The sequence below is a fragment of the Ochotona princeps genome, chromosome 6, assembly GCF_030435755.1.
Source record: "Ochotona princeps isolate mOchPri1 chromosome 6, mOchPri1.hap1, whole genome shotgun sequence".
Taxonomy (NCBI): domain Eukaryota; kingdom Metazoa; phylum Chordata; class Mammalia; order Lagomorpha; family Ochotonidae; genus Ochotona; species Ochotona princeps.
This window is the reverse complement of record NC_080837.1, coordinates 46,074,013-46,099,293: the sequence shown is the minus strand read 5'-3', so window position 1 is coordinate 46,099,293 and position 25,281 is coordinate 46,074,013. Positions and strand designations below refer to the sequence as shown.

The 25,281-nt window shown below is 39.8% G+C and overlaps 1 protein-coding gene and 3 gene segments (V, D, J or C); all 4 read right to left on the bottom strand.

Annotated features, from left to right (window-relative positions):
* Positions 1-5,778: 5,778 nt before the first annotated feature.
* LOC131480575 (T cell receptor alpha variable 13-1-like) lies at positions 5,779-6,539 on the bottom strand. The segment is given in 2 exon segments: positions 5,779-6,236; positions 6,376-6,539. Coding segments are annotated over 2 exon segments (387 nt in total).
* Positions 6,540-13,751: 7,212 nt separating this feature from the next.
* LOC131480487 (T cell receptor alpha variable 22-like) lies at positions 13,752-14,408 on the bottom strand. The segment is given in 2 exon segments: positions 13,752-14,077; positions 14,260-14,408. Coding segments are annotated over 2 exon segments (378 nt in total).
* Positions 14,409-19,843: 5,435 nt separating this feature from the next.
* LOC131480486 (T cell receptor alpha variable 8-3-like) lies at positions 19,844-21,985 on the bottom strand. The segment is given in 3 exon segments: positions 19,844-19,920; positions 21,265-21,741; positions 21,826-21,985. Coding segments are annotated over 3 exon segments (600 nt in total).
* A 2,498-nt stretch (positions 21,986-24,483) lies between these two features.
* On the bottom strand, positions 24,484-24,846 carry LOC118757494 (small acidic protein-like). The gene is given in 2 exon segments (XM_058666187.1): positions 24,484-24,716; positions 24,719-24,846. Coding segments are annotated over 2 exon segments (288 nt in total). The 5' UTR covers positions 24,774-24,846.
* Positions 24,847-25,281: the final 435 nt, after the last annotated feature.

The window sequence follows — 25,281 nt, the reverse complement described above, 5'->3', positions numbered from 1 at the left end:
ACTGTGTGAGCAGATGATTCTGAAATAGTTAAAGCAGATAATATGTAAATGTGAGGTTTCAAGAGGCAGAATCACAGAGAGAGAGAAGAAAAGACAGAAATCTTCTACCTGCCTGGTCACTCCCCAGATGACCACAATGGCTGGACCTGAGCAGCTCTCCCACATGGGTACAGGAACTCAGACACTTGGGCCACCTTCCATTGCTTTCTCAGTGCATTAGCAGGGAGCTGGACCTGAGACAGAGCAGTTAGAAGTTAAACTGGCATCCATATGGGATGCTGGTGCTGCAGACAGTGGCTTTACCTGATAAACCAAGGCACCAGCCCCTGAATGTAAGTTATGACTGTGTTGCTGACCACACTGCTTTTTAAATTACTATTTAGCATTTCTGTAATTTTCAAACTAGGTTTAACATAAGAACTGCCACATATAAAAAGTGGAAACTAAGCTAATGACAAAAATATCATTACATAAAAGTTCTAAGTTCTAAAGGTGTGCCGTATGCATTTGGTAATTTGGTGTATAAACTACATTAAATGAGTATGCAATAAATGATACAGAATTTTGATTTCTCACTGAAAGCTACAGTGTATATTTTGCCTACTATTTAAAAATTCATATACTTTAAAAATTTTTGGTATTCCTGTCCTTCCAGTCCTAACACTACTTTTCCCTCCCAAGATCTTCTATTTGTGACAACACCCTTTAACTTAATGACCCTAACATGCCATATACTCAGATATTTACAACAATTCTCATTTAATTATCACTGAATATAATGAAAGAAAAATTTGAGGAGTCTCAAGATTGGAAAAACGTAATTGCAGGAAGTTGGCATTTTGTTCACAGTAGTTCTCAGTTTTCCTCTGGATTATTCTCTTATCAGCTAGCCTGGGCCTGTAGTTATAAGTAAAAACTTAAATTTTCACAAGATTTGGTGGGCACACAGGAAGCAGTAGCCATTATTTTCTGACGATCATTGTTGCTTAGAGATGGTAAAAGACTGGCTCCACTCTGGTGCTGGTGTTATTGTTGGGTGGGTGGGTGGTTGGTTGCTTGGTTGGTTGCTCTTCCTGATTAACTAACAATAAACCAACTTCTCAGCACACAAAAAATTACCATTATCACAACACTTATCAGCAACTGAGAGCATCACTCAAGCCATTGCATCAACTTACACTTGCAGCCCAGGCCAAGTCATTAAAATCATCAATTCTGTTACTGCGGCCTCAAACAACTTACCACCAGCCATGTACCTCTATCAGTGGGGCCCTTGCTACCATCTGACTGTCAAGACTTCATCCCAGAATCTCATTCTGTGTATTTGTTTCCTGTGATCAATTCTGTACCATGTCTCTGGTGTTGGCTTCCTCTAGGGACCAACATTGCAAAAAGCATGTGAGCACAAGCAGCCTGCGTGCTTGTAACCCAATGTACTGAAATGGGGATATAATTCAGCAAATACTACAAGTTTACAAGGATGTAAGAACATAGCAATTCAGCAAATATCACTTATTCAGCAAATATCACTTAGAATATTTTGGGGAGGGCCCAGGGCAGTAGCCTAGCAACCAAAGTCCTTGCCTTGTATGCACCGGGATCCCATATGGGTGCCAGTTTGTATTCCAGCTGCCCTGCTTCCTATCAAGCTCTCTGCTTGTGGCTTAAGAAAGCAGTCAAGTGGAGCCCAAAGCCTTGGGCCCCTGCACCCATGCGGGAGACCCAGAAGAATCTTTGGGCTCCTGGCTTCAGATCAGCACAGTGCCAACCATTGTGGTCGCTTGGGGAGTGAATCAGCAGACAGAAGATCTTCTTCTCTGTCTCTCTTGCTCTTTGTATATCTGACTTTCCAATAAAATAAAATGAATCTTTTTTAAAAAAATGAATGTTTTGCAGAACAATAGCAAACAGAAACTTACAAGGGTAAATCCTATAACCCAACAATGCCACTTACGGATATTGAATGCAGAATACTTTATACATATGTATAAGATTATCATCATGATGGTATTACTTGCCGAATTTTTATGATAATTAAGAATGGGGAAAACTCCATGAATAAAGGCTTAACAAAATCCTTTCCTATGTGAACAAATTAGGTCAACTCTCTACCTCAATTCCATTGGAAATGCAATGAAGGTGAAATGGCAGCTGTCATATCAGGTAGCCTTCTATGGTAAAATCTATTCCTGACTGATAAATTGCATCAGGACTATAAATAGATGGTAGATGTCTGATAGAATGCCATAGCTTTAGGATAGCAATTTTTATAACTTAGCAGTAGTTTATAACTTGGCACCTGTTTGGGACGTGAAGCTTCCACATCTTGGAGGTCTGGCTGCTCATGGTCCCTTGCACATACGTACTTGACATGAGGCAAAGAGGGAGCTGCAAAAAGAAAAGTCTATGAATTCTGTTGACACACAGGATTCCCCTTGAAAATATCCCTGACTCTAGGGCAGCCAATGCCTATCTGGCCATGTGAATAATTATCTGCTTGAGTCTGAGATCACCACTAATGGCGTTTTATGATCCAAATGACCATCAAGAGTGGCACACTGTGTATTTCCAGGAGGAGATATTACCCAGGAGATTAAAGGAGTATAAAATATGGCTATACTATTTTTGTCACTATGCACAATATGAATACTATTATTTTTTAATGTTATACTTTCTTCCTATGGAAAAGTGAGGCTATCTACTCTCTTCTCAATATATTTATGCATTATATTGTACTTTCCCATTCACATAACAATCATTGTGGTCTGAGCTAAAATCCACCAGGCTGGAAGAAGTTATGTTTATCTGAGGCCTATTAGAATCACTATTGGGAAAATACAAAATTCGAGCAGCTTTGAAAATATGTGCTGAGGTTGGACAAAATGGTGGCTGGTTTCACAGCCCAAATCCCTGGTATGTGACCTTTTGGTCAGGAGTCATATTTAACTGCTGCAGCCACCTCAAGAAACAAGGGGTATGGTTTTAAAAATTTTGACAGAAGACAGTGAATTTTATTTCAGAAGCATCAATTTGGCCTAATTCATGAGAATTACATGCACCCATTTCACGACGGTCACTATCGACACATCTGAGGCCCATTTTAACAACTACAACAAAAATCCCACCCACCTCCATTTCAGTGCCCTAAGCCAATACTGTTTTAATTTCCTCCTCTGGCAATATAAACTACTTTTATGTCTTATGCAGGTTTGCTGGTATGAGGGTGGAAAATGCTTTCCTAGGAGATGAAGCCCTTGGTGTAAGAAGTTACATTTCCTTAGTATCGAGCTCCAGTCTTAAACAAAAAGGGATGGGCGTTGCTACTTCTCATGTATCCTGAAGTCTCAGAAATCAGTGTGGCTAATATGCGCACACGCTGTTAACATTATGAAAACACAGAATTCACCTTCTGAAAAAGGAAGCATTTAGTATAATAATCATTAATATTACAGATCTGTTGAAAAGGGGAAGGTCATGTTGAAGCCCATATTAGTCTCCGAATTCAGGAATAATTGGGGAACTTACAGTTACAGCAAATGAGAGCAACATAACAATATGCAAAAACAAAATAGGTGCATGAACTGTGTGTTCGAAGATGGCTGTTTGAGCCATTGTGGTATAGCAGGTAAAGCTGCTGCCTACAATGCCAACATTCTATAAGGGCATTAGTTCAATTCCAGGATGTTCCACTTCTGACCTAGGTTTCTGCTCACGGCCTGGGAAAAACAACCAAAGATATCTCAAGTGCCTGGGTCCAAGACACTTGCATTGAAGACCAAGAAGACATTACTGGCTCCTGACTTTTGCCTGGCTTCTCCTGGGCCATTGCAGTCACTTGAGAACCAGAGAATGGAAGAGTGTGTGTGTGTGTGTGTGTGTGTGTGTGTGTGTGTGTGTGTGTGTGTGTTCTTCTGTTTGTAAGTCTAACTTTTAAATAAACAATTATTTCTTTAAAACATGGCTGCTAGGCACAGCACAATGGCTTAATTGGCTAATCCTCACCTTGCCAGCATCAATTCCCAGCTATGCCACTTCTCATCCAGCTCCCCCTACTTGTGACCTGAGAAAGCAGTGCGGGATGGCTAAAGCCTTGGGACCCTTCACTGCATGGGAGACCCAGACGAAGCTCCTGGTTCCTGGCTTTGCATAGTCTCAGCTCCAACTGTTGTGGCCATTTGGAGAGAGAACCAATGGATGGAAGATCTTTCTGTGTCTCTCTTTCTCTCTGTGATTCTGCCTTTCTAATAAAAATAAATAAATTTCTTCCTAAAAAAATGGCTCCTGAAACATTAGGAGAGGTGCATTATCTAACATTATAATGAATCACAGACCAACTTTCCAGTCACTTTAAATCTGTGCTCTGTGCCAACCATATTGAAGCCATGATCACCCCCAACAGACTGCAGAGCCATATGTTTGAGGTCTTCCCCAGGTTGGAGAACATCGTGTTCTTTTTCAATTCCAGGGCTCTACTCTGCAGACTGACCCCACCAGGCAAAGGGAGGATTTGTGGGCTTTGTTCCACTGCTGCACTGGAAAGGAAATGGGTGTTTCCTGGTGTGAGGAGTTTGTGTTTGCCATATCAGACTTCTCTGGTCACTGACCAGGAGTCCCTCCAAACGCATATTCCTTTTAAATTAACCAACTCTTAACCTGAAAATAATTCAAATACACCAAGGTGTATTGAAAATATACAGAGGCATGTCTGAAAGAAAACTGGTGATTTGACCAACTGCCATGTGTATTCTTTGTATCTGTGACAGAACTGGGAGATTGGCAACTATTTAAAATTGCTATCTGTGACATGTTGAAGACCATGCAAGATGTAATAATCATGTCACCACTCGATTATGTGTGCTATTGTGTTAAGCAAGAAATTAATAAGACAAAACTGTTCAGACTAAGCACTGTGTATCTCTAGACATATCTATTGATAAAATAATTTTCCTCCTCACTTCCAGTTCTTTTTCAGTGACCTACTTTGGGGCCAAAAAGCCAAAAAAACCCCTAATTCTTTCTTCCAAAAAGCTTGATGTGGAGGCTTCAGTCACTGAGTCTTGTTATAAAGGTCACCTTCTTCCTCTCTGTTTATAAAGACCAAAATAGGAGGACTGGCACTGTGGCTCAACAGGCTAATCCTTGTTTAGTCATTGTGACCATTTGAGAAGTGAACCAGCAGATTGAATATCCTCCCTAACTCCTCTCTGTAAAATCTGCCTTTCCAATAAAAATATGTACATCTTTAAGAAAAAAGATCAATTCCAGAGGTGGTTGTTAAAGTCTTTGAATGAATCTTTTTACCACTCCCTGTGTTTAGGCCTTCAGTGAACCAGAGACAGCTGCTCTAGTGTACGGGCTCTCCTCTGATCCATGCAACTAATCCATGCAATCTCCTGTTTCCCTAGAAACATGTAGAATGGAGGTGAATGTAAAATGGAGATGGTCAGAAGCTGGGGTGCATAAGGAAAGATAGATGGAACACTTAACAGGTTCTGAGATGGAACTCTTAACAGGTTCTGAGATCCAGATAGGAGACAGTGGTGTGCTACTCTGTTATACAGCAGGGTAACTGTAATTGACAATAAAAAAGATACAGAGGAGAGGAAAAGGATACTAATACTTACCCTGATTTAAATATCACACATTGTGTACATTTTAAACAATACATTATACCACGTGGGTATTATAGTTCTGTATGCCCATTAAAAATAAATATAAAAGCATATCAATTTTTAAGATTCTAGCTGACAGCCAACAAAATTTCCTGAACTAATTTTTTGTCATCTTGGACTTAATCTTTTTTATTCTATGCTTTTAGTTTCCATTTGCAAACAAACCATAAAGCAAATAGTTTTCTTAGAAAATCTGTGCCAAACAAAGGGGTCTGAGGTTTCAGTCCAGTCACAGGTTTGGGTACAGGATGCAGGTGCCTGGGGAGCAATGTGTACTCGCTGCGCAGAAGTACACAGCTGAGTCCCCGGGTTGGGTGGTTGCGATGTGCAGGGAGACATGCTTGGCCTTTTTATCCATCAAAACAGTGAATCTTTGGTCTTCTTTCTTTTCCACATTGGAGCGAATGTCTATGAAGAGCTTGGGCCCTTGCCCAGCTTCTTGTTTGTACCATGGAAAATAGTTTGCAGCACTGTCTGAGTAGGTACAGTTGATAACAGAGGTATCTCCTTCCTGGACCCTCAGAGTAGAAGGCTGCTGCTCCACATTCTCTCCTCGGCTCATCCCTACGCAGAAAAAAAAAAATCCAATCATTAACTCTCCAGCATTTTCTTTTTCAACAATAAGCACAGGAAACCTGAGTATAGTTAGATATTACAAAGTCATTCACTAATTTCTTCTGTTGCTCACAAACCCTCAACTCACAGTCCAGCTGCAGCCACAAGAACAGGAGTGAAACCTCGATGGATGTCTTCATGATTCTTCCCAGTTCGGACAGACTCTAGCTGCAGGCTCTAGCCGGGGGAGTTTTGATTCTCAGCTGACCCCTTCTTTCCTCTAACAACCATGCTGGTTTTCATATTGTCTATTCAACCAATAAGAAAAGTCTCTGCCCCCACTGGAGCCTATTCATTCGAAGTTTTCTTAAGTGAACCTCCCGGACTCTGCATCAGCAGAGGTACACTACCATCTTGTGGCCACAGCCCTCACTGCAAACTCCCCAGGGAAATCTACCTCCCAGCTGTTCAAGTGCATGAAGTAATCAGGAAACCAGCCAAGTCTTATAATATGCATTTGTCTTGTACTGTTTGAAGACTTCTGGTATTGACCTAAACTATTTGTCTCCAGGGGGAAGAAAAATTTTCCCAGTGAAAGATCTGGGAATCAAGGTAGATATTTATAAGCATTTCTGAGTCATTATTAATAAGTTAGAAATAAGTAGATGGTGTGAATATTTGTTCAGTGGTGGACTGAATTTGTCATATTTGAAAGCAAGAAAGCACCACCACCACTCTCATAGAAAAATAATATCTACTATCTTCTATCATGATTTGAATATTATAGAGTAAAAGTGTTTCTGAAGAGGACAGGCAAGCCAAAGATCAGAAGATGAGGGAGAGGACAACTAAGTATAGAGTGTATGTCTTCTCATACTCAGCTCCTAAAATCCAGGTCTTGAATGTCACCTTATATTCTCAGAGAATGGACAAAACCAACAGTCAGGATTTTTCTACAGTAAAGATGGCTTGTTGAAAATTAAAGGATCAAATATCAGTGTCCAGGAAGCATGGTTGTAAGTTCCATAAGGTATTAATATTCCAACTTTAATAGTTTGACCCATAGATTGGGTTGGTTAGGACTGAGAAACCAGGAATCCCTTTTGAAATAATCTCATGCTGCTGTCTAGCTTGTATTATAAGTAATTAAATAAAGCACAGAAACTCTTTGAACATCAATTTGGAGATTTGAAAATTGGAAACCCATGTAATGTATATTTGAGGTGCTTTTATTCTAGGAGATCAAAATGGATAACTAAAAATGGCATGTCCCTAGATGCAATGACCAACTTATATCATTAATGGAATTTTCCCCCAAAGTATGAACCAACTTTCCTTTAATGGACTCATAATTATTTTTCTCCTAGACTCCAGATGTTTTTCTTCTAAGATGTTGATAAATCTTCTACATTCTGTAAATCTGTTGGATCTTCTCCTCTGCCAAAAACCCCTTACTACATATTTCAAGTTCTTGGTATTTTCTGATACTTGTGTAAGAATAAATCTATGGGGCTTGGCGGTGTGGCCTAGTGGCTAAGGTCCTCGCCTTGATCCCATATGGCCGCTGGTTCTAATCCCGGCAACTCCACTTCCTCTCTGTCTCTCCTCCTCTCAGTATATCTGACTTTGTAATAAAAATGGAATAAATCTTTAAAAAAAAAAAAGAAGAAATCTATGGAAACCTGTATGTTGTCAAGTGGACTATTGGAGTAGAGTACAAATAAGATATTAACCTTACAGAATCAACTATGAGTCCAAGGCTATCTCATCTTCTTCTACTTTCCTGTGATTGCACTCACCAGGGTCCTGGAGGTACAGAAAATAAAATGAATCACTCACACATATCTTTCTGACTCAGTAATTTGAGAACAGTTATGATGAGTAATCTCAATTCAATATATAAATATATGAAAGCACTTGGATGTACAAAATGCATAATTTGACAAATATAAAATTTCTCTGCTATAAGGAGCTTCTCTTCTCTCATCCATTTATTACATAACAAAATTCCCAGATCTTTCACTGGGAAAATTTTTCTTCCCCCTGGAGACAAATAGTTTAGGTCAATACCAGAAGTCTTCAAACAGTACAAGACAAATGCATATTATAAAAATTACATGTAAATTTCAAACTTTTGCACCGAAGTGCATCACTTTTGGCTTACTTCTGTAAAAGCCAGGGAGGAATTGACTAATTTGCTGATAGAGTAACAGTAGCTCAGGCTGAGTCTCATTTCCTGCCCAAAGGCCCAATTCTTGCACCAATTGAAATATTCCTTTCTGATGACCAAAGGCATTGAACCAAGACTTTTCTAGAAGCAATCTGCAAATAAAACAGTGACTGGGTTTCCATTAGATAGTTTCTCTCCACTCAACAATATGGTGCATCAGAAATTAGGCAGGGGAAAGAACACTAAAGAAGAAAGGGAGGAAATTCAGTTTCTTTCTTCTCCCAAGCCAATGATCATTTGTTTCATGTTCGTGTCTTGAATATTGCTACTGTCTTTGTAAAATGAAGTTGTGCTAAAGGCTTCTTATGGCTCTTATATCTCTAAAACTTCAAATATAACAAAGCATTTTGAGGACTGGTTTATACAATGTGGGTGGTATGAGAGTGAAGAGAAATTGCATCATGAAGCTCCAAATGCATTCTCACATCCACATACGATCTGGTATGGCTGAGGTTATGATGAATCAATTATTGGGCTTTGTCAGAAGTAGATAATTTGGGTGAGTTTCTGTCTTAGTTTTCATTCCTTTTATAGCATCAATATATGATGCATCAAGGAGAGTCCAAATCCACATCAAAATGGAATAGAATTATATTTGTTAATTGTAAAGATGGTCACAGTTAATTATATGGATGAGTAGACTCCCTCTTCATATTGTATCATTGACTCCTGATGTATCATGTATGGCCACACCACCCCGAACACGCCCAATCTCGTCTGATCTCAGAAGCTAAGCAGGTCCAGGCCTGGTTAGTACTTGGATAGGAGACTTATGATGTATCTTTGCTCAGCAACATTAGTAAACAGGAAGTATTACATAAATTTATTAAATGTAAAGCAACATTTATTAAAATTCTTAAATTTTCTTAAACAGCCTGCTTGCTTTCCATCTTATCATAAGAGTCAATATTCCCACAGCAGCTGACAACATGACTTTTGAAATTCGGGGCAAGAATAACATTTGAGATCTTCAATTAAGATTTGAAGGAAAATGCCATCAAGCAATAAAATATCCAACTTTACTTGAAAATATTTTATTACGTATGAAACACATTAGCGAAGGTAAGGACACGTTTAACAGATGAAGGATCATTAGGCCAGGGTGAAGTAGAAAGGGTACATTCCAGCAAACAAGAAAGGACAGGCCAACAGCTGAGGGACACCTGAAGACTGACAGACACAGGAAATAAAATTCTTCCACAGTAAAGAAAAGCTCAAAGAATACACCCCTTCCAGACCTGCCTTACAAATGGCACTTAAAAATGTTCTCTTGACAGAGAAAAGAAATAGCACCCACCCAAACCAAAGACAAATATAAAGAACATCCAAGTAAAATAGCAACAGACTGAAACAATTAACAACCCATTGCTAAAATGACATGACCAAATTACCATCTATTTATATTAACCCTGAATGTAAATGGCTTCAGTTCATCAATCAAACATCATAGATTAGTAGACTGGATTAAAAACACAAAATCCATCTATTTGTTGCTTACAGAAGACACATCTCACCAACAAAGATCAGCAGAAACTATAGCTCATGGTTTTGAAATTTTTGTTTTTAGTTACATACCTTCACAATAGTTTTTTTTCTCATATTAAATTCTTGATATTGTTTTGTGGCTTTTCATTTAAGGGGATGAATAGTAACTGTGTTATGGAGTCTATCACATCCAGATGTGTAGATACAACACCGTATGCATCTCTACTTCCAGATCAAAGATAGACTCCCATTGAAACTGTTAACTGTATCTTGGCAACAGGATGCTGGACTCTGCCATCACAATGTCCATGCCTACAATAATGGGCTAATGACTGTTTATAAAGAACTATATTATTGTAGTAACATAGGGGATATCAGTGTGTGGATGGAGGAAATTTGGGAAAGGTGTAAGGGAAATCCCAGAGCCTATGGAACTGTATTATAAAATAATATAATCATGATAATGATAATAAACACATTAGGATTTATAATGTTATGTATTAACAGCACATATTTACCCATGGCAAAAAGTATTTTAGTACCATAATTTGCATGATATAATAGCGATACTGTTAATGTGATGTCTTAATTAATAGTAAGATTTTCTGGTTTGCAAATTAATATATTAACTTGTCAAAATTCATACTGTCGGTAGTTGTATTGGCCAGCCATACGACTGAAAGCAAAGTCCCTTATTATGATAAATGTAAGATTGCAAAGAAAATTTTTTATTATTTATAATTTTGAGAATAGTTCTACTGATACAACTACTACTGGAAATTAAGAATATTTTATATACTGTGACAACTTTAGCATATATACCTGACAAACTAGTTGGGAATAGAACCTTGGGTCACTTGAATGTTGATTTTACAGAAATGATGTAACCCTTTGTACAAATCAGTTTCATGTCAGTCTGGGTTTAATGTAAAGGTAAATTACACAGTCAATTTTCAATGTTATCTCTCACATTTTCTGCAACTTGTGCAGGTCATACAAGTGAATAAAAGTGGCTTCATAATTGGTATATAATTCAGAATATTTGCCAATGAATATTACCATTGCAACTTCAAATACAAAGAAAATTAGTTTTCAAATCATCCTCTGTGTTAATATTGGTTTATTTGAAACTTCACATGAAAGTAATTTTCTTTTTTCATAAAGATATTATCTTTACATATAATTGCCATTTTAAAGTCTACATTATTCACACTGGACTGTTGTATCAATTCTCAGTATCAGAGTTTCAAAAATTTGGAAGAATTCATTGTACCTCTGTAAGATCCTGCCCTGTTTCTGCTGACCTCCGTATCACTTCATCTCACAGAAAACTCTTAGTCCTCTTATTGGACTTCCCATACAAAAATATCACTTCAAAGATAAAGTTAATAAGAATTATAAGACAGCAATAGCAGAGCATTAAACCAAGTACCAAGTCCTTTCCGAGAGTGAGAATCTCTGCCGCTGAGCAGGTTTGATAGCTTAACTCGAGTCAGCTCCTGTGTCTTTATCTTCATTCTCGGGTTTTGGCTCCATCCTGGCCAGCAGATTTAGACTATGGTTTTGGTTGTAGGAGATTTGATCTATGAATGCTGGAGCTAAGATTTTTGTCTAGAGTCATGTATTCTGATTCATTTGTCCAATCACAAGCAATAGATTCACTCAAAATGGATCTTCTAACTCTATATGGATTTTAACAAAAATTAATGACTACATCTTCGCCTTGCAAGGTCCCACAAATGCATTGGATTGTGTCCTGGCTGCTCCACCTCCCATCCAGCTACCTGCTTGCAACCTGGGAAAGCAATAGAGGATGGCCCAAAAGCCTTTGGACTCTGCACTTGTGTGGGAAACTCAGAAGCTCCTGGCTCCTGGCTTCTAATCAGCTCAGGATCAGCCATTGTGGGTATTTTGGAAGTGAACCAGTATTTGGAAGACCTATCTCTCTGTTCCTACTAATATCCATAAATTTGAATTACCTTTCCAGTAAAAATAGATTTCTATTTTTAAAATAAATAAAAATATAATGAATAATTCAATGGGCTCTTTGTACAGATACTGTTTAGAGGTGAACAAAGCAGATATTCCTATATATGGGGTAGGTAAGCACATGGGATAGACTTGATCGGTAGAAATCAGTTGCGTTTTGTCGCTCAGGTATCTTCTATATGTTGTAGCTCAGAGAGTAGGCTCTGATGTTAGATTTCCTCTTGCTCCCCATTTTGGTAATCATGTGAAGTCAGGTAGGTTACTTACATTTTATAATCCCTAGTTTATTCCTGTGACAAGTAAGGAGGTACTGTAAACTAAGTATTATATGTAATCACCTAGCTATATTACCTGATACTCAGTAACATCAAACTTATTTAAAAGGAAAAGGTTTGTTTTCATTTTATTTGTTTTCTAGGCCAGGCTCAGTAGCCTAGCGGCTAAAGTCCTTGCCTTGCACGCACTGGGATCCCATAAGGTCACCAATTCTAGTCCTGGCGGCCCCACTTCCCATCCAGCTCCCTGCTTGTGGCCTGGGAAAGCAGTCAAGAACAGCCCAAAGCCTTGGGACCCTGCACCCATATGGTGGACCAGGAAAAGGCTCCTGGCTCCTGGCTCCTGGCTTCAGATCAGCTCAGCTCTGGCTGTTGCAGCTGCTTGGGGAGTGAATCAATGGATTGAAAATCTTCCTCTCTGTCTTTCCTTCTCTCTCTCTATATATATATATCTTACTCTCCAATAATAATGGAAAAGAGAAGATTTATTTGTTTTATTGGAAAGGCAGAACCACAGAGAGGAGAGACAGAGAAAAATCTTGCATTCATTGGTTCACTCTCCAAACTGTCTCAATGACTGAAGCTGAGCTGATCCGAAACCAGGAGCCAGGAGTTTCTTCTTGATCTCCTATACGGGTGCAGTATCCCAAAGCTTTGGTCTATCCTCCACTGCATTCTCAGGACATAATCAGGGAGCTGGATTGGAAGTGGAACAACTGGGACATCAACTGGGGCCAACATGGAATTCTGGCAAATGCAAAGTGAGAATTTAGCCAATTGAGCCATCACACCGACCCATGTCAAATGTTTTAATTCATATTTTGAGAGGATGGCACACACACCCACTCATGCTTCACATGTTCTTCCCTTTAATAAAAAGTTTATTTTTATTTGAGAGGTCAATTTAGAGAGGGAAGGATAGAAAGGGAGAGAGAGAAGGAGAGACAGAGAAAAAGATGTTCCATCCACTGGTTGACTCCCCAAATTGCTATCAGAGTTGAGCCAATCCAAAACCAGGAGCCTGGAGCCTCTTCCAGGTTTTCCTCATAAGTGCACGGGCCCAAGGACTTGAGCTATCCTCTGCTGCTCTCCTAGGCCATAGTGGGAGCTGGATCGTAAGTGCAGAGCTGGGACTTGAGCTGCCACTTGTATGAGATACCATCACTGCAGGGGGAGGATTAGCATGCAAAGTTACCATGATGAACCATGTCCTTCCATGCTCCTGGAAATTTTATCTACAATTAACTGAAACATTGAATAATTTTTATTTTTTAACCACTTTCATTCATCACAATAATTTACATATAATTTATGCACATCATGCCAGGGCATCTGTTGTGACAATATATTTGGGTCTTGACAACTTAATCAGTTGGTTCAGTGATTCCATATCAGAGATTTTTTTTCCTACACAGAAATTTCTGGTATGTGAAATGTCTAACTTGAGCAAAGATAAAAGTGCTTCAACATCAATCAGAGAACCACAGCTGTGCAAATACTTCTGTAGAAGCCATGTGCCTCTCAGAGAGGGTTGGGGTTACAAGCTCAGTTGCAGTTTGGGTGCAGGCAGCAGGTGACCTGGGAGCACTGTGCCTCTGCCGCACAGAGGTAGGTGCCTGAGTCAGCCAGTTGGGAGGCTGCGATGTGGAGGGTGCTGTAGCGCTCCCGGGAATTGATGGTTGACGTCAACCTTCCATTCTCCTTTGTCCCTGAAGCTATGTAAAATAATCTGATGAGGCTGCTCCCGGGATTCTGACGGAACCACTGCACATTGTTCACAGCGGCAGAAAAATTGCAGCGCAGGGTAGAGTTGGCTCCCTCCTGGATATTCAGGGCTGAAGGATTCTGCTCCACCTCCAGCCCCTTCACCCCTGCACAGACACAAAACAGAAAAATGCATAAGAAATCCACTGTCGGAATCATGAATCCAGCTACCAAACCTATAAAATACCCCCCAAGAAGTACCCAATATCAGAGCTTTCTGTCAACTCTGCCTTTCCTCCTGTTTGCAGCAGAGTCTCCCGTAGCCCCAACAGGAGGAGTTCCTACTCACGGAAAATCTGGACCCACAGAAGCCCCAGCAGAGCCCCTAGCTGTCTCTTCATGGCTCTTCTGTTGCACCTGCACTGTCGGGTGTTGACTCTGGGGTTCAGACAGACTTTGCTCTTACAGTTAAGGGACACATGAGACTCAAGAGAACGTCAGTCAGTCACCTCTGAGTTTTGTCACTCAACAGGAAACTCCACCCACCATGGCACGGTGAGACTGCACAGCAACAACTCCAACGTAGTGGACTGGAACAGTGGGCAGTGAGGGAGAGGGCAACGTTTCCAAGCCACGAAACAGCTTTTTTCCCCCCTTAAAACCAATAATAAAGAGGAGTTTGTGGAAAAGCGTGTGAAGAATGTGGATGACACTTTAGGGAAGAAACAATGTCTCCTACGAATCAGGCAGAGTTTCAAACAATAATGGAAAGAGAAACAGCAAGTAATGAATGAGACAATTCAGTAATTTAGAAATATCAAGCACTGGCTTGCCTTCTATGCAGAAGAACTAAATGTGATTTCTCTGTTTCAATGTTTATTTGTTCCAGTGGCAGAGAGAGAAAGACGAAAAAAGACAAGAAAGAACAACCTATCCCATGGTTCACTCCCTGACTGCCTGCAAGAGTTGCCGACGGGCCAGGCCAGGCCAAAGCTCGGAGCCATGAAGGAAAGCACCCAGTATTGGCTTTCTTTTTCTGGCTTATTTTAATTGGCATAATGCTCTCCAATTCCATCTAGTTTGCTGTAAATTACAGTATTTCATTCTTTTTCAAAGACTGAATAATGGTCTATTACGTATATACGTCACATTTTTAGTGTGTTTTTTAAACTGATGGAGTTTTCTATTTTCTCTCTTTTGTCTTAAAAATGGAAAGTGCATTTCTGTTCTTGTAACAAGCTCACTTACTTAAATTACACACACATTCACACACACGATTTTTTCCTATGACTAAAGTTATTATATAACATCTTCCTTTTGTATTCTCCTGTTTTACTGTACTTTTCCTCTGATGGATTTCCTGTATTTAGAATCCTCTCAGTGATTCATGAGAGGAAGCCACACACCAGTCATATACCAGGACAATAATTTCAGAGAATTTATTGAATGAGCTGCCATATGACAGCTTCTTCCAATGCCCACTAAGAAAAACAATCAAAGAGACAGCCATTCAGTGTGCTGAGCAGAATGCAGACACACGTCCTTCTGCCTCAGAGCTTCTGTCCCTGCTGTTCCTTCTGTCCTTGTGCTTTACATCTGATGGCCACGTGGATCTCCCCTTCTCTTCCTCCTGGTCTCTGCTCCTAGACTATCTTGGGCCTCTGTGGATGAAGAGGAATACTCTGGAAGGCTTCCTGCAGGGTTCTAGTCCATATTGAAAGAAACAGTGCTGGAACTGTTCATCAATAAAGCCAGGGTTGTATAAATTGAAGTCTACTCAAGGTGACATAATGATGGAGAATGACTTACATGTGTTAAGAAAATGAAATCTATAAGATCTATGATTGAAGCTCTAAGGCAAAATACAGAGTGATTAGCATTATGTGTGTCATTTTGTATTAATTATACAAAAAAGACACAATATACTTACATATATTCTGTTGTTTCATGATTGCTGTGTGTGTAAAAACCTATAGTGAAGAATTCAGAAGGGCATTCTCTACACTGATTAAGAAAGAATAGGATAATGAAAGAGGAAGGGATCAGAATTAGGAGTTGTTACATCAAAATTATGCATACTCATCCTGACTATCAAAAATTATGTTGGGTCAAAGTAAGCTTCAATTTCCTTGTCTATGAACTTAATGCTTACTTTTGAAATTTTGAATGAATTTCTTTATTCTATAAAAGTCCATCTGTTGAAGCCCTAACACTTAGTATTCAGAATGTTACTGTATCTAAGATAGAGTAGGGCCTCTTGAATCTTTATGATTTAATTAATGTAAAGTAAGGTTGTTAGGGTGAGTCCAAATCTGGTATTGTGAAGAGTTAGCAGGATAAATGGGAAGTGGAGAGACAGGGAGTATAGCAGGTTCCATGTGAGAAATTAGGCTCTGTTGCTAGACCAAGCTATAGCACGAAGCAGCATGTCTCAAGAGCATAGAAACAGCATGTCTCAAGTGCATGGTAACTGATACAGTTAGCATAACCTTCCTTAGCTAAGCAGGTCAGCAACGTTTCTCAAGTGGTCAACAAGGTGACATTTCCTCTTAGTTAACAGCCATGACTGCTTGCAGAAAGACATGGAGAAAAGCAAAACAGACCCTGATGTACTGAAACTGTGTAGATAGAATAGTTGATCATTCAGTATATAGCCCTAGCCTGGTCAGAACCCTCCTTTGAGTCTCTCTCTCTCTCTCTCTCTCTCTCTCTCTCTCTCTCTCTCTCTCTCTAATAATATCTACCTTTGCTTTTGCTTTCCCATCCCTCATTGTCCACATCACTCTTCTTAGTTGCTGTGAGACAAGGATCAATTCTAATTCCCACGATAGGACTAATGTTCTTTCAAATAGAGGAAACAGGACACAGTGGTGGGTGCACATAGAGCAGAGACCATATGAGGACAAGGTAAGAAGGTGGCTATTTGAAAGTTAAGGAAAGATGCTCAGAAGACATCAACCCTTCTGAAATCTTCATCTTAGATTTCTAACCTAACCAGAATTGTGGGAAAATAAAGACCTGTTGTCTTAGTGACCCAGTCTATGATACTCTGCTGAGATAATCTCAGAGTACAAATATAAGGGTTATTTTTTTAAAAGATTTATTTATTTTTATTGGAAAGCGAGATATACAGAGAGGAGAGACAGAGAAGATCTTTTGTCTGATGGTTCACTCACCAGGTGACCAGAACAGCTGGAGCTGAGCCAATCCGAAGCCAGGAGCTCTTCCGGGTCTCCCACTTGGGTATAGGGTCCTAGACTGCTTTCCCAGCCCACAAGCAGGGAGCTGGATGGGAAGTGGGGCAGGGTTACCGGGATTAGAACTGGCACCCATATGGGATTCCGGGTGTGCAAGGCAAGGACTTTAACCACTAAGCTATCGTGCAGGGCCCAAGAGTTATTTTTAATATCCTATGCTATGAAACATTACAAAGAACAATCTGAAGACACTTGATATTTTTCATTGTTAGTGTTTGATTTCCACTAAACACATTCAGTGCAGACATTAGAGCATCAACTATGATCTAGCTAACGTCAGTTTTTGCTCTAATGAAAGTTAACTGATCCAATCAGAAACCTAAGTTTAGGGATGATCAGCTACCATTGTAACCAGAGAAAATTTTAAATAATTTATCTACATCCTTATTCAATACCTCAAGCTTTTCTAAATGTCCTGGGGAAGATGAAATATTGTATTTTTATTTTTAAAAAATGATGGTATTTGAAAGTAGCACAGTAAATGTTAGAAAAGAATTCTTTGGAAAAATCCTGTTTCATTGTTGAAAAATGGAAAGTAGACATTAGGGCATAACACACACGAAAAACTTTAATTTTCCTTATTTTAGCAAAATACACTGCTAGATTAAAATCCTACCTGTAACTCAACTGCTTCCCAATCTCAATATTATAATTACCAACAACACTATAAATCAAGAATAACGCACATTTATTAGCTATTTTTAAAGCTATATTTAAAGTATTTAGGTAATAGATCCAATATCATTTTCTAACTTTGTTTCAAAGGTTGTATTCCTAGATAGAACACTGTCTTCTGCATTTAAACTTGTCATTTTATTTCTTTGAAATCTTTCTATTACAGAACAATTCAATTTTTTCTAAGAACATATCCTTCTCAGTCTACAAGCCGTTACTCTTCAGTCCAATATCCATACAGCTGCAGTAGCTTTAGTAGTTCAGAGTTATTCTCACCCATGTATCATACAGATGCTCTGTAGTGATTTGTAAATACAATCCTATCAAAATTCTACTAGCAGTAACATCTACAGTTACAGTTTTCGAGATAAATCTAGTAAACTTATAATTTTTAACTTAAATTTAAGTCTTTTCATGAGTCCTCTTCATTGCAAGTAATACTATCTAAGAATGAAAGCACAATTACTGCTTATTGGCTTTTTCTTCAGAGATCAACTTTAGAAAAGGGAACAGCTTTTAAGTAGCTGGTAAAGCTATAAAACAGTGACAATGTTGGGGACAAACAGACAAATTCAGCTTTCACAAACATAAAAATTTATTTTAAAATTTGTCAATATGTAAACTATTTTTCTTTTCAGTTTAAATTGAAATTGATGAATGACTGATAGATACACTGCTATTAATGAACAAATACTTACTTGTATTTAACTTGAAATATTTCTTGAAGTGGATTGCAGTTTGCTTGATGGTATAATAACAGTATGTGTCACCTACAAATAATAGGCAACAAATAAAAATTACTACTTCACAGAACAGTATAGGCATGGACATACTAAAAGTCTTCAAATGTATTTCATGCTTCCATAGTGACAAAGCAATTCAACTTCCTCTTCATGATAAAATCAATTGCTACGGCTAATTGACTTTTTCCTTCCCTGTTGACTCATTGCAGAAGGAATCTGTAGAGTCCATGAGATCTCACATGCATTAGTTGAAGCCATGTCTGTTTCCCTTCCTGGAAGAATGTTTCCATTACAGACTAATATTTTCAATTAATACAGTGTGAAGGTGATTGGACAAGATGATGTAAGCTGATTTGTGGGTTATTAAGAGTTTAAAAAAATTGAGAAAACACTTTCTGATACCTAAACCCACATGTTCAGCTACATGGGAGATGTCAACATCCAACAGCCTCTGACTCCTCCTAACAACCTGCTGAATTTTGGCAAACGAAACTCCACCCTTTCAGGATGTTGCCTCCAGATGGCGCTGTAACTCAGTCTTCATTAAATCACTCCAATTGTCAATTCGCTGGGTGGCCACCTGAGGACATTAAAGCTAAGACTTCTATGGGAAAGTCAAAAGTATTTATTTCAGTGATAAAAACAGCTCTGAATTTCCTCTTTTGTAGCACTATTTATTGTAGAAATTTCTCACGAAAATCATGACTAGATCATGAAAGGAAGGAAGGCTAGAAGTAGCGAAAGCGACTTTTATTTCTTAGCATTGAGACCGCGAAGAAGAAAGCAGCTCTATTCTTTCAACAGCCCTTGGTATAAAAATTACTTATTTCTTCAATACTAAGTTTGAGTTCAGGATCAAAAGAATTTTATATTCTTTGCAAATCTGCACAAAATGCCTGCCAGAATCCTTTGGAGCAGTGCAGCTGACCTGGTAATAATGACATACCTGAAATTAACCACATCACTGGATGCACACGAAAGTGAAACTCAAAAAGTGGAAGGTAAGGAGCAGGAGGAACGAGACCTCCAAGGAACACATATCTCTTTAAACACAATCTTTTTTGTCTTTACCTTCAATCTACTGTATTATACCTTGCCAACAATCACTCAAAAATATCTTTCAAATCCAATCATAGCATTCTTATAAAAATTAATGATCTCTTGGTGTGCTACATGGACAATGTGTTTTCTGGGCCCTAATCTGCACATTCTGCCTATATTTTGAGGGTACCTATGTGACATGCTCTCATACAGTACACTATGAGCCAAACAGAATCTGGAAAGTGTTCTTCTCCTTTCCATTTTCCTCAGAATGTTTGTCATCTTCCAAGATGTCTGAAAAACAAGGACTATAAAAGTTAGCTAAACAGTCCTTTTCATATTGCACAGAAGAAAGTTAACAGCATGTCCTGAGTCCAGGGACACCCTCATGCCCATTACAGTTCTTGGTATTTCCAGCTGATATGAGCACTGCCAAACTTTACCATATTGTTGATTATGCAATGTCAGCATGTCAGGATCAAGGTTCAATATCTACAGCTAATAGCGTAAGAAAAGTGAAAAGCAATGAAGAAAAGTGACAAAACTAATCAAAAGAAAGGAAAGGAAACACATTCCCAAATGTGTCATGTAAGCAGAACTGAAGATACCAAAACAATAGGAAGCTACTTTGGGGGCTGTGAACAAAACCTTTGGAGAAACACTGCAATGAATTCTAGCTTCATTGCTCTGCACTTTTCTTGGGTAATTGCCCACACCAATAGGGCTAAAATGATTTTTTAATATCTGTCATGATTCTAATTAAACTCCTCATGTTGTCAGATCAATGTCCCAGTACCTCCTAAATAGAAGGACTTAAATCTGACACATGGCAGCTTCCACAGAAGCAGGAAAAGAAATCCCAGGAGAGTCTGCCATACATGATCAGGCAGACAAGGAAGCAGCACTAGCTGAGAAAGAGCACAAAGAGTTTATCTTTGATTTTCACAAGATGATTATTGGTTGAGAGTCGTAAGATGAAGAATTAAATGCCCAGTTTCTCTCAGACATGCACCGACTTCAGAATCAACCTCTTCAGGCATATCAGGCCAAGTTGAGTCCTTGAGGACCTGCGCAGTCCATGGGAAGAACAGTGTCTTCTAAAATTCTAGAAAGCTGACACTGCTGTTACGGAGTTTTGCCCAAAGTTACTTAAACAGTTTGTGAGACCTCGGGCATAGCAGGAACTGAAGAATAACAACGTACCCGGGTGAGCCCAGCTATCTCTGTCTCCTTTGTCATCCTATAGCAGGAAACTCATAGGCAGAACTCTTAAATTTTTTATTGTTTGATATTTTGTTCATCATGGATTGTTTGCAATTAATTTTGATTCCTACAAAATATCACAGCAAAATATTATTTACATCAGGATCATGGGTGAAGCTGCCGCCTGCAACACTGGCATTTCATATGAGTACCAGTTTTAGTCCTGGCTGCTTCTCTCTCTTTCTCTCCTTTAACACTGTTTACATAGTTGATGCATACCCATGTGGGTTTTTGAATTAGGGTCGGGAGGGTCGAGGTATGGGGGAAGGTGGGTGGGATCAATGTTTCAACTTTTTTTTCCTGTGTTTGCACAACTGCTTGGTGTAAAACTACATCAGCACCCAGGAATGGGGTTGGGGGGCGGGGGAGGGGGACGATCGCTCGACGATGACTTAGAGATTCCGATGTGCAAGAGTGTTCCGAGGGTGTTATTTGAGCGGTTTTGATGCTCCAGAAGATGCCGCTGGCTTCGCAGCCCAGGAAGAGGTTCTGAGTTTCTGAGCTCTGCACTCAGGGGTGGTTTATGCACTGCTCCCCCTGCAGCCCCAGGCGCTGTGGCACTCAGAGCACACCAGTACCAAGCAGCATCGCTCAGGTGCACAGAGGGCTTCCTCAGGTGGAAGGAAGATTCGCTCTTCTTAAATTCAGCCTCAAAACCGTGGAGGCCCTGAACCAGGGTGTCCCCTGAAAAGTACCTAAGGAGAAGCTGAGGACCTTGACCGCGGTGCTGGACGTACCAGAAGAGATAAGGGGTTGCCCCATAGGAGTAGTTGCACCTCAGTTCCACAGCTTCTCCTTCAGACACAGAGACGTGGGCGTCGGGCTGGGTCACCGTCTGGGCTCCAGCGTCTCCTGGAAAAGCAAGGGGTCCGTGAGCACTGGAAGCATTTCTGACAGAGGGTGCAGCAACAGCAGAGACCAGAGGAATTTACTCACTCAGGGCCAAGTGAAGCCCCAGCACTGAGGCGAGCAGCAGGAGCATGGCTGGGGCTGGAAACACGGCAGGCTCTTCTCTGGAAGTTCTCCTGAGTACGAAAGTGAGGCTAGATACTCTCTGACCTCTGGTTCTTGCTTCTGCTCTCTGCAAAGGTCTCAGCGAGCTAAGGGAGGAGAAGCGAGCTAAGGGAGGAGGAGCGGTGGAGCAGCGTGCGGAAAGATTTCTCCTGTATGTGCAACATCGCCCTCTGGAGGTCATAGCCGCAGGTCCTGCTGCACTAGAGCTATTTAACATGTTCCTTTATTCATACGGGATGTATAAAAAGTTTTTCCACCAACAAGTTTTTTCCATCCTAAATGCAAAAAGATTTCGACGTGCTTTCAGAAAACTGAAGTATATGAGATCATATTGAAGATTCCATCCCAGTATGTACAAGATAAGAGGCCACAGAACCAATTCGTCCTTGGACAGTGTAGCTTCCTCTACCATAGAAAAACTCCAAGGTTTCTGTGATTCCACCGTGAGGGTAGAAGGAGCATCTCCTCACTGAAGTAGAACATCAGAAGTATAGCCAGTGGGGAGACAGCTGTACAGGGAAGACGTGACAAGCCAGCTTCTTAAATGCTCCTAAATGCTCTTAAATGTTCCAAAGATCTTGGGGGTCTTAACTGAGACTACCCCGTCACAGATGATGAGACATGAGCAGAAAACTGAGCTACGGAATTTTTTCTTTGATATTTTTTACTTTAAAATGCATGCGTTCAGAAGACATAGTACTTTTTCATTTTAAAATCCTCCTCTTTAAACAGGTGTATTGAAATGTGACTGGACCCTGTGTGGTGGCATAGTAAGCTCATCTTCTGCCCAGTGGCACAAACATCCTACATGAATGCCAGTTCGTGACCCGACTGCTCTCTGCTTATGACCTGGGAAAGTGGGGGAGAATGGCCCAAATCCTTAGAACTCTGCAACCATGTGGGAGACCGGGAAGAACTCTTGGTTCTCAATTTTAGATCATCTCAGTTCTGGCTGCTTAAGACATTTGGGGAGTGAATTAGCAGATGGAAGACCTTCTCTCTTTATTTCTCCTTCTCTCACTGTAAAATCTGACTTTCAAATAAAAATGAATAAGTCTTTTAGAAAAAAGAAACATTGGCTTAGGCAATTCACTCAAACTACGCAGTACAAGCCTTGTTGGTTTGTTCACAGTAAGAGGCAAACACTGCCCTAATCAGAAAACATTCTCAGCACCACTAGAGGAAACCCACTACTTGTTGACAATCACCCTTCATTTCCTCTCACCCATCACCTGTCACCAAGGCAACTGGACGTTTACAGAGATTGAAAATTAGTGTATTCATAGTACCCTCTAATCTGAACATTGTACATAAAGAGAATTATACAATATATGGTTTTTGCAGCTGCTTTTTTATGTTTTCAAATCCATATTGTGGTATATGTTAGTTCATCTTTCCTTTTACTGCTTAATAGCATTCTGTTGTATGGATATAATGTATTTTATTACTCCGTTCACCAATTCAAGCCATCGAGTTGTTGCTATTTTGAGTAGCTATGAACACTGTAGACATAAACATTTGTCTACACTGTTTTATAAAGACTTGCATTTTCATTTCTCTATGATACATAACTCAGATAGATTCACTGTTTCCCAAAGCAGATGCGCCATTTTTGCATTCACACCAGCAGTGCATGAAGATTCAAATTTCTCCATGTCTTTGCCAATACTTCACATACTCATCCTTTTTATAATATACTCTCATATTGGTCTGCATTTCCTTGAAAAGTAATGATGTTGAGCATATTTTCATGTGCTAATTGTGCCTAATGTGGCTCCGGTGGGGGTGTGTGCTATGAAATTCACCTTGTTCCTGCTCCTTCTGTTTGGTATATGCTGCTCTCTCTCTCTGTTCCTGTTCGAATCAAACAACGCTGCAGGATGGGCAATTCTTTGTCTGGGTTCACCTGCTGAACTCCCAGTGAACTCCTCTTCCCACCTGGGTGCTGGTGGAACTCAGATTACCAGTGGAGTTCAGTCCGCCACTTGTTAACTGCCTTTGAGGTATCTGATCACTGCAACACCACACCATTGTCTCTGCTGCTTTCCCGTGTCTGTCAGTCTCCAGGTGCCACTCTGCTGCTGTTGGCCTGTCCTCTGATTGCTGGCATGTGCCCTCTCTGCTTCACCCTGGCTAATAATTCTCCATCTGTTTAAATGTGTCCTTACCCTATTCCACCATCCTGATTCCCTGAACCTTCTATCATTACATCTTGCACTCCCTAAATTTCTTTTCCACCTTACACTATTTTTTATTTTAGCTTCTGGTTGGCTTTGCTGTAGATTTACCCTCATACTTTTCTTCACTTTCTTTTCTATTACCACAATTTTAATACTTTTTCTCCCAAACGTTGCTTTTCACAACTTCTTACTTTCTACTCTCTTCATCTACATGATTTTCCTTTAATTTGTTCACTTTTTTAAAAAAAATGACTTATTTGAAAGTTAAAGCTACAAGTAGAGAAGAGGAGGAGAAGGGGCAAGAAGGGAAAAGGACAGAAGAGGAAAGAAGAGAGAAGAAGGGAGGGGAGAGAGAGGAGAGGAGAAGAGAAGACTAAAGCAAAGACTAAGTGTTTAAGAGTTATGATCCACTGGATTGAACAAACACCATTTTATAATTGCTTTTTGCATCGTTTTTATTTTGGAAACCTTCTACTTTGCCAGAGGACTCAGTAGTTTGAAATTCTTCTACAGGTTCCTCTTTTACTGACTCTGAGTTACTTTCAGAGTCATCTGGACCTTTCCCTTCAAGTAAATTATCTTCATCATCATCATCATCTCCAGCCCCATCTCCTTCTCCATCTTGATCTTCTACTCACTGAAGCCAAGTCCACAGTGTCACCTGTATCGTTCTGATAATTCACTATTCATCCTTTATTGATACTGAGACTCCAATTCATTAATTTTCTTGTCTTCTCCTGTTGCAAAGTCAGATGTTGATTTGTGAACTTCTGTAACAAGACAGACGACATGTTCTTTCTTGCCTGCATCCATAAATCTCAAGAGCTTTTGTTATCTCTCTTCATTACCCACATCTCTTGCCTCCCAATTGCTAGATATAAGATCGTCGTCTGCAGAGGCTGAATGTTTCACATTGTGGAGTGAGCCTCCACCCCCAGCAGCCCTCCTTCTTGCTGTGTTCCCAACAGGAAACACCAAATCCCACTGCCCTCTTCAGTTGCCATGCCAGCAGCCTGTAACACATGACTAATCCGAGCAGCAGCACCACAGAACACAAAGCCCCTCCACCCACGAGCAGTTTTTATGAAAGATATATTTATTAATTTGAAAGACAGAGTTCTAGAGAGAGAGAGAGAGTTCTAGAGAGAAAGAGATCTTCCATTTTCTGATTCACTACTCAAATGGTTGCAACAACTGG